This window comes from Euprymna scolopes, chromosome 12 (assembly GCF_053919585.1).
Source record: "Euprymna scolopes isolate OS-2025 chromosome 12, ASM5391958v1, whole genome shotgun sequence".
NCBI classification, from domain to species: Eukaryota; Metazoa; Mollusca; class Cephalopoda; order Sepiida; family Sepiolidae; genus Euprymna; species Euprymna scolopes.
Genome location: NC_136493.1, coordinates 127,454,399 through 127,464,545, shown reverse-complemented (window position 1 = coordinate 127,464,545; position 10,147 = coordinate 127,454,399). Strand labels below are relative to the sequence as shown.

The 10,147-nt window shown below is 34.8% G+C and overlaps 1 protein-coding gene across 1 annotated transcript in view; it reads right to left on the bottom strand.

Annotated features, from left to right (window-relative positions):
- Positions 1-322: 322 nt before the first annotated feature.
- LOC145291474 (putative ubiquitin carboxyl-terminal hydrolase MINDY-4) overlaps positions 323-10,147 on the bottom strand; it is a 140,785-nt gene continuing 130,960 nt past the window's right edge. Inside the window, exons 15-17 of the mRNA XM_080137350.1 lie at positions 7,917-8,097; positions 2,229-2,304; positions 323-670 (exon numbers count right to left, since the gene is read on the bottom strand). Coding sequence (XP_079993476.1) covers positions 622-670; positions 2,229-2,304; positions 7,917-8,097 — 306 coding nt within the window. The 3' untranslated portion in view covers positions 323-621. The remainder of the gene's footprint in view (positions 671-2,228; positions 2,305-7,916; positions 8,098-10,147) is intronic.

Sequence of the window (10,147 nt, the reverse complement as noted above, 5' to 3'; positions counted from 1 at the left end):
ATTCAAGCAGATGGAATGATGACCGAACACGAGCATCATATCAAAAGACGATAATTATTCCATTCATTTTTCCAGAGACATTTTTTTTCTTTTTAAAAACACACTTCACTGGTTTTCCTTGGTTCCTCAAAGCAAAATTTATTTTTTTATTATATTTTTATTTTTTGTGAATTTCAAAAGAAACCATTTAAACAAAGGGGTGGGAGGTAGAATGAAGAACGAGTTAAATGCCAATTTCAGTATTGAATACTTTGTTAATTTTGGACGGAACGTTTTTATGGGTTGCTTTTTGTTGCAAACATATTCTCAGTGATCACATTAGTTTGTTTTTTTTTGGGGGGGGGGTCTTTTTTTCTTTGGTGTTCTGGATTTATTTTTTTATTTTGGGAAAGGGGGGATCTGGACATGTCATGAGATAATCAGATTTCGGAGAAGTTGAAAAAGAATTAATGCTGAAATGCCTTGTTATGTTTCGAAATTACTGATGTCCGCCATTCTTCATTTCAAAACTCTTTGAAAATAAAATGCCATCTTAGGATTAACTCTTCAAAGAAATAAAAGAAAAAAAAATATGCAATGAAATAAATATTTTTTTTAAGTTCATTGGAATTGGGGGAAAGTCTAAAGCAAAGGTTCTGTTGAATTCCAGTTCACGTCAGCATCAGACCATCTGCAATTAGAAAACAAAAAAATGTTATGAGTACAATAAAAGGAAACGGTCATGAGAACGTGTTTTAGTTTAACGACATATCAACCATTTGGGGATTATTTAATGCAAAATCCAGTCATTTTTTGGAAAAGATTTATTCTTAATGTTCTTTATAGCTTCAAATATTTATTCATGGTGTTTGGTTTAATTGTTTTGTAGAAGAACATTATTGTTTTGGGGAAAGGAAAAAAACAATAGCATCAATGTTTGGTATATTTTTGGTCAGGAAGCCAGTATCTTCAGACAGTGCAATTCTGGTAGCACCAGATGCCCTAACAAGTATTACGACTCTGGCCCAAAGTGGACCTGGGAGAAATGGTAACTAAGGAGCAACTCCAGATTACCCACAGTTCCCAAATAGATCCTCACATTGGATGTCTTTTTAAGGTCATGCTCAGGACCAGAACATGGTGCAATCATGCAAACAGAAAGAAAAGTATTGGAAAAAGTTTTCAGCTATCACAACTGAATGGATCACAATATCATCAATCTGAAACAGAACATTTTTTTATTGTTTGTTTAGATGGTTTTAAAAAGAAATTAAATTGATTTGTTATCATCAACAGAAACACTTTCACTTAGGGATGTTGGCAACTTTCATATGGTTCCTCTATAAGTACCCATTGGTTTTCTAGAAAGATTTCTAACTAGAAAGATATTGGAGAAATGAATGCCAACGAAAATCATCTGATTCATAGGAAATAAATGAATGATGCTCAACAACAACAACAACAGTTATCATCAGCAAGTGTCTGGTAAAAATATTTTGGAGAAAGGCGTGGTCAGTAGAGACAGAAGAGGCAGTGTCTCATCAGGTGTTGAGACCAGGGTATAAGGCGTTGAATGAGCAGCTGACTGAAGAGGTACATTCTTTTTATATTATTTTGTAAGCTGCTTCTGATACAATGCTTTGGTGAGATCTAATTAGTCAATTCCAGTGATGAAAGAAGAAAGTGTTTGTTTCTGTTACACAGGTTAATTTGATCAAAGATAAAATATCCAGTCTTGTTAGAGATGCTGAATAATAAACAAAGTCAGCACGATAAAAGTTAACATGTTCAAGAAACAAAAATACAATTTTTGTTAGGTGTGTCAGGTCATAAACAAGTTATTATTAATTAGTTAGTTAAATATTAGTTAAAATTAATCTATCATTTGATGACTTTTTTATTTGTTTCGCTATCACCAGCTAGACCAGATTATGCATTGACATGAGCATTCTCATGACAGTTTTCTGAACCTTACTACTTCCAAGCTGACTCATGACAAATTGAAAGCGAGTGTTTTGTTTGTGATACCATTATTAGAAGATTGCCATACAGGACCAATAGTCTCCCTCTATTTAGTTTGTTTTTTTAACAGCCCCCTTTCCTTGCTGTATTGCCTACACCACAGCTGAGGAATTCCAGCTACTCCTTGTATCATATCAGAGGGAGGCTAACAGGTGCTACACCTTGCTTGTGGGAAGGCAAGTAAATACAGACTCCATATCATCATTCAGAACATAACGGACACTTACTTGGTACGAATGCATTTATCCAGAGGAGGAACGAGATCATCATCGGAGGGGGCTTTAAATTCAGGGTTTGTTGTGTCTGAAACAGAAAATAAAATAAGTTCTACATTCAATTTATAATAAACCAAGTACACGTATTAAATGACATAATTAATTATCTATAATATAAGGGGCTAACGTCTGTATGTACGTACATCTCACTAAAACTTGAAAAATACTAAACAAACACTTATAAATTGTTCTTTCTTTTTAATCAGCGTAACTCTGGAAAAATAATACCTAAAATATAGAAAAGAAAAGATTTTGTCTTTGGGGTCAAATAACCATTTATATCGTTTAGTGTTCTCAAGAAGTAAACACGATTTTTAATGTTATGGTGTAAAGGGAAGCAACTTTGATGTTTTTCAAAGAGTTATTTCCCTTATGCCGACTCAAGTTGTATGAGAGAGGAATGAGCTGGGCAAAGAAAGAGAGGGTGGAGAGGAGGAATAACAGTTATGTTGTACTTTTATCCCGGGCAATTCAGGGTAACCCTGCTAGTGTAATTGATGTAATGAATATGAGAACATCCGGATTCTTCCACCTTACAAGAATATGATTGGCTCGTTAAGCCATAAATACCGACTAGTAGAGCTGCCTTGAACAGATTAGTGACTCACCATATTATTACTTGAAACTGTAACAAAACTCACTCAGCTTCTTCAAACGAATATATATACCTTTCGCGGGACATATCAGTGGCGACAGAGGATTCAAAATTACCTCACGAGTTAAAAAAATAACGATGAACGATTTAAAACAATATCATAATTTAAAACAAAAACAACAAAAAAACACAAATGTTGAACGTTAGTAAGACTTATCGTTACTTACAAAAAATGCATAATTTTTTTCCTCTACATTTTTTTTAACTTATTAACGAGGAACATATGAAAAAAGATTTTTTCAACTCCTAAAAAATTTCTTTGTACCTAGAAAAATTTAAATTGGAGAAAGTTTTTTTTCTTTATGAATATGTTAGTAAAATGGAACAGATTTTGGAATTAACCAAAGTGCTCCAAGACACTTTGTAATAACCATTTCAAAAAGAATTGGAACAACAAAAACAATTCCAGCACCAACAACAAGAGAGGTTCGAAAAAATATTCAAAAAAGCAAATCACAATAAATCACTTTTAGAAGATGTATAATCTAGAACCACAAAATCACCACATTTGAGGATTTTTTCAGCTGAAAGAATTTCAAATTCACTATCGGAATTTAAATATGACCCAAATATTAATTGAACATCTTCAGTTTATTTTTGTAGGTTCAAAACAATATTTATGAAAAGATGCGAACAATTGTCCGACAAAAAAAATCACTCTACTGTTACAAAAGTTCAGAATAGAAGAAAATACTAAATATACAAATCTAATCCTTCCAAAACAAAAATGGAGGATATGTCATTTAATGAAATAATATAAGAGATTAAATATCATAAAACAAGAGGGCATAATTTTTGTCACATACGCAGGTATGATTAGTGCATAGTGTGAGGCATTTAAATTGAAGGGATTATCAAGTGACATGCTCAAATATCTAAGTTTTTGTGCATCAAAGTGGGACAAAGAGATTAGATCAAAAATTCTTAGTATTATGGGACAGGCGCCAAACATTATGCTGCAAAATGTAAGAGAGGAATGCCAGCCTCTAATAAATATTAAAAAAAGATAATAATCGGATTGAACAGAAAAGCATATCATGAACAGGTGTAATCAAAAAAATTGTTTTTTAATAAAAATAGTATGTAATTTAAGACAAAAGTCGAATCAACATGAAGAAAAAAGTTATATGCAGTACGTGTGATGGAAAAAATTGAAGTTCAAAGGAGGATTAAGACATAACATTTCGTTCATAGGAAGCGGTTATAGATTGGAAGTGTATGTACTTCCTGGTTCAGAAAATATTTTTGGTCCAGACTGAATTGTACTGTTTAACCTATAGGCATTACCGATTAATTCTTTCTGTAACAAAGTTAACATCATAGAGAAAGATCAGATAAAACGGAAAGCAAATTTCCTCACATTTTTTCAAAAAGACTCCATTTGTGCACAAAAACAAAAGTTAACTTTAAATTAAAGGAAAATGTCAAATCTATTTTTAAACCTAAAAGAAAAGTACCATTTTCGACATTGGATGCAATAGATGACTAATTACAAAGGTTCGAAAAAATTTCAAAAGTCGATTATTAAGATTGGTGGTTTCCAATCATATATATATAAAAAAAAGAGAGAAAGTGCTGATTTTTCAATAGGTTTAAATGACTGTTTGAAAGTCCATGCAAATCCTCTACCATCTCCAGAAGATATATTATATTCACTAAATTAAATGAAGGTAGAGTGTATATGAGGGGCATTTCAAAATTAATGCCTCGTATTTCTTATTACGTCTGAACGGATCAGACGGGATTGCAAATTGTATTGTTATTATTATTATTAAACTTATGCATTCATGAACTGAAAGTTTCATCTGTCTGTTGCAGATATTGACGGTATGAAATTCTAAGACAGCAACCCCTGTCATGGACATGTGTCAGAAGCAGAGATGCATCAATAAATTCCTTCATGTAGTAAAAATTGAACAGATCAGTTGAACATTTATGAAGCCAATGCAGTTGATGCTAGCAGAGTTAGGAGAGTGGTTCGTCAATTTCAGAAAGGTGACAAAGATGTCAATAAGAGGCTGGCGAAAATGCATTGAGAATGGCGGTGACTATGTAGAAAAATAAGGTCGTTCATTTTAATGGTACCACTCCCATCTTTGTAGTTCTTCAAGGTTTTAATTTTTGAGTTAAAACATAGGATGCCTTACTTTTTTAAACGACCTTCATAATATATCAACTGGTGGAATGTTTAAGTTGATGAAGATGAAAATCTGACCTATTCTGCCAGAATCTGTACCATGTTGGTGTGGGCTTTTTAGGTGCTCCACTCTATCAGGCTTTATCGTTTCCCTGAGAAGGGGTTAGTTTATTGCTAATCGCTTGAGGCAGCCCTATCAGAGAATGCTGACGGGCTCGCCCAGGTATTTTTTGTAGGCCAGAGTGCACTAATCTAAAAACCTGACCTGACCTTGTGTTTAACCTCCAAAAAGGTAAATAAATCTTTGTCCCATTTGAGGGCTCTTGTTATGATGCAGAAACGTATCTGTAATTTAATTGGATCCATCCTTTTTTTCTTACTTGCAACTTCTCTCTTACAGACGTAATGTTGTTAGTCTTTTTTATAAAAGTATTGTCTGATTTATTTCTTGCTTCCTTTGCTTCAGCTCGTTTGACTTGTTGATTTAGTTGTCTTTATCAGTTTGCTGTTTTCATGCCGCATTGTAATACAGCTTCCTATTCCAATAACTTCTTTTCAAAACTTGCAGGTTTATGGCACTCTCTTCCTGTTGACTGTTTTCCTCCAACCTATAAAATTCGTTTTTGCAAGACAAAAGTCACTCGACATCTTCTGTCTTTTTGATAATCATCTTTCATTCTTGGTAGCTAAAGTGGCTTCACACATTGTCTGGGGCGATTTCCATGTAAGCTTTAATAAATAAAAAAAAAACATATATAAAGTTGCTAACAGACAAAGATCTCAATAGCGATTATTATTATTATAAAAAGTTGCTAACATGCAGACACGTAAATGAAACATTAGTTGTTCTTGGCCTTCGGGCCAGAATCAAAGTGTAGTATCTGTTCTCCAGACGCTGTACTACACATTTTTGGTCTCGGTTAATGGAGAAGAAATTCTTCATGACTGATAAATTTTTTTTATTTTTGTTACTGACCAGAGTGCCCTTTTTTAGGGAGCTGCTTTCCCCCCACATTAAAAACTGAGCTCATGTCTAACACTGCCCTCGTGGGGAGGCAAGTAAACAAAACAAAAAAAAATGGAATATTAGATAAAACATAACTTTATTAGCAAAGATAAAGATCTTTATATTTATTAGTGTTCTGCCGTAATATTACACATTTTACACATGTTTTAACATATACACAGTCACATATACACACTGTCACATATGCACACTGTCAAATATACACACTGTCAAATATACACACTGTCAAATATACACACTGTCACATATACACACTGTTATATATACACTGTCATATATACACACTGTCACATATCCACTGTCACATATACACACTGTCATATATACACTGTCACATATACACACTGTCATATATACACACTGTCACATATACACACTGTCATATATACACTGTCACATATACACACTGTCATATATACACACTGTCACATATATACACTGTCACATATACACTGTCATATATACACACTGTCATATATACACACTGTAATATATACACACTGTCACATATACACTGTCATATATACACACTGTCACATATACATACGGTCAAATATACACAGTCATATATACACTGTCACATATACACACTGTCACATATACACACTGTCACATATACACACTGTCACATATACACACTGTCACATATACACACTGTCACATATACACACCGTCATATACACACTGTCACATATACATACTGTCACATATACACACTGTCACATATACACACTGTCACATATACACACTGTCATATATACACACTGTCATATATACACACTGTCATATATACACACTGTCATACATACACACTGTCATATATACACTGTCACATATACACACTGTCATATATACATACTGTCATATATACACACTGTCACAAGGAACCCAGAGAAGGAATAACTCAACTCATTTTTTTTCTTTGTGAAACAACCAACATTTATTTACAAACATTTATTTACAGGTCTTTCCCTGTCGCCCTCGGCTACCGTGCATAACACATTTTTCTCTGTTCTTCTTCGACGTCCTTATCTGATGTAACCCTCTGCCATGATTCTTGACGTGATTTTCTCTGATGTGATCCCTCTTACATGTTTCCAGTTTGTATACATGTTTTCTTGTTATATTCTTTTTTCTTCTTTCTTGCCGTGACGTCATCTTGTAAGCTCAGTCATTTGCATACAGCTACCATCCGTATGTCTACGCTCTATTACAATGCTGACACCACCCAACTCAGAGAACTGCTTGACATAGGCTGACAGGAAAGAATACCATACACAGAAGTTCTCACTCGTGCTGGACTTCCATGCATCCTCACTATCCTTTGCTGGGCTGGTCATGTAACCCGCATGCCAGACTACAGACTGCCTAAAAAGCTTCTGTTTGCTGAGCTCCAACATGGCAAGCTCTCCCATGGCGGCCAGAGAAAACAATTTAAAGACACTCTGAAGGCATCACTGAAGGCCTTCAACATTGATCCATCATCATGGGAGCAGACAGCTTTAGATAGAGCCAAGTGGCGGGGGCGCTGTTCATGACGGTGCCTGCAAATGTGAAAGTAACCAAAAAGTTGCTGCAGAGAAGCGCAGGAAGGACAATGTTTTGAAGCCCTCGATATCTACTAGAATTCCCTGTTCTCACTGCAGTAGAACTTTTCAAGCAAAGATTGGGCTTATCAGCCATATCCGCACTCACTGATAATGACTACCTTCACCCCGCCCTACAGGATGATCAGATGGTCCTCATCGTTCTGACGGACGAACACACACACACACAATGCTGTGTTATGGTTTCCTAAATAAAAGTATGTAATATACTTACCAATCGTAAGTTTTATTGATTCTTGTTGTCTGGCAAGGCCATCGTAATAATAAAGATCAAAACGTCTCTCCGCACGCCAATCGCTGACTAATTCCAACTTCAAAGAAAAAAGAACACTGAAGTGGCTTTCGCTGCACACAATCCAAATTGGATACTTTGGAGTTTTATAATAGGATCCAACCTAAAAGAAAAGGAAAATACACAGGAAAAATATTTTTAAAAAATCATTGAACAATCTTTTGGTAGATATGAACCTGCAGAAGAACCAAAGGAAAAATATTTGTAAACTAGGGGTAATTTCTTTTATTATTCTTTTTTTTTTATACCAAACAAGGCATATTACCACTTGGAACGTAAGGGGGCTATTATTTGGGATCAGGTCTAACAGAGGACTGTGGGGAGTTGAGCAGCAAAATGTCATTACATTTAAACTTCTGCAGGTTAGTAGAGTCAGGAAAGCAAGAAAACAGCAAGGGAATTCAAAAGTTTAGTAGTTTGAGACAAGGAGATATTAGAGTAGACGGTTTTCTGGCATCTAGGGATCGCAATAGTGAAGAGGTGGAATTTTGCTGCTTAGGGGTGTCAGGTTACTCAGGAGTATTAAGGTACTTGTAAAACAGACACGAGGGTGCAATATTGTAGAAGTGGGGCAAACGTTGGAACTTGGCCGGTAGTACAAGACCTATTAGACTTGAAACTCTTTTTTTGAACCCTAAGAGTGATAGACAAGTAGCAACAATACTCCATACATGGGCAAATTGCAGCTTTATAAATATATAGGATACTCTCTAGCACGGTAGAGGAAGCTCACGTTTTTGGCAGCAATCTTGGCAATGTCCCTTATGTGTTTAGTCTAATTCATGTTGTCTGTGAATGTAAACCAAGGAGTTTGGAAGATGAGCTCTCAGGTAGGGTGTTATTTGTCATGGCAATCAGTGGTTAAAAAGGTCTTTTTGTAGTTGTTAAAGGAAATAAGCTTAGTCTTAGTAGCATTAAATGTTATCATCCACTTATGGCTCCATTCCACTACAGACTGAAGCCTTGGATATATGTGCATTCGTTTTACCCTCAGATTTATTACAGTGTAATCAGCATATATACCCATCTCAGACACAATTTTATCAGGGAGATCATTTATAAATATCAGGAATAATAAAGGTCCAAGGACTGTTCCCCTTCTTCCCAAGGCACACTTGCATTAATATCATGTTACAAGAGACCTACGATCATCAAGGACAACTTGAATTTGTCTTTTGTCTAGGAAGGATTTGATTATGTAAAGTATTTGTCCAGAATTAGATCTCGTCTTTATCTTAATTCACACAGTGGCTTACATTTGACTGTTCTTGATATTTACTAACCGTTCCATGTAGGTAAGATGTGATACAAGGTCAGTGTCTTTGGACGATAAGGATTATTTGAAAAATTACAGAGAATAGATATCGGCATCTATTTTTTTGCTGTTTTTACTTTTATTCAACAGAAACCATTGTTGATTTGTTTTATTTGGGTTTCATGCACAGCTCGGAGTTGGTTTAGTAAGTAACGAGCAGGGAGACCCGACACTACCAAGAATTGAATGAGAATCAACAAACGTTTCACGCTCTTATATTTTTATTGTCATCAAAATCGGTGAAATCACACATTTTTTAATGAAATCCATTGATTGCCGGCTCTTGTTGGGAACCCGTCATGGTGCACCAGGAAGAATATTCAGATGCTTCCCCATAGTAACTTAGACCACAATACACTGTAGTTTACATTGAACAGTAGAGAACCTACTGTTGATTTTATAAAATTATTTTTCTATATAATGGCTTCAATTTAAGTTTAAAAAAGTAAAGTATCATGATGCAATTGTACTCTAAACAGAAACATTCATTTCGAACTCGCCCCTGTCATATCAAAGAACCTACTGTTGATTTTATATGCCTGGCCTTTCTGCTTGTGCGGTGATAATGACTAGAATTTTAGTTGAAAATGAAAAAGTCATGTATCATGGTTCAATTGTGCTTTAAACAGAAACATTTATTTCAAAAGTATTCCTGTCCTATCAAAGAACCTACTGTTGATTTTGTATAACAGGTTTTTCAGCTTGTGTGGTAATAAAATTTCTCAAATACACTTGTGATGTTAGGCTGTATAAGGTGTTAACTTTGGTCAAAATCGCCTTACCTAAGAACATTGCCAGATACATAAGGTACATTTCATAATAATCGGCGCAGCTGTTT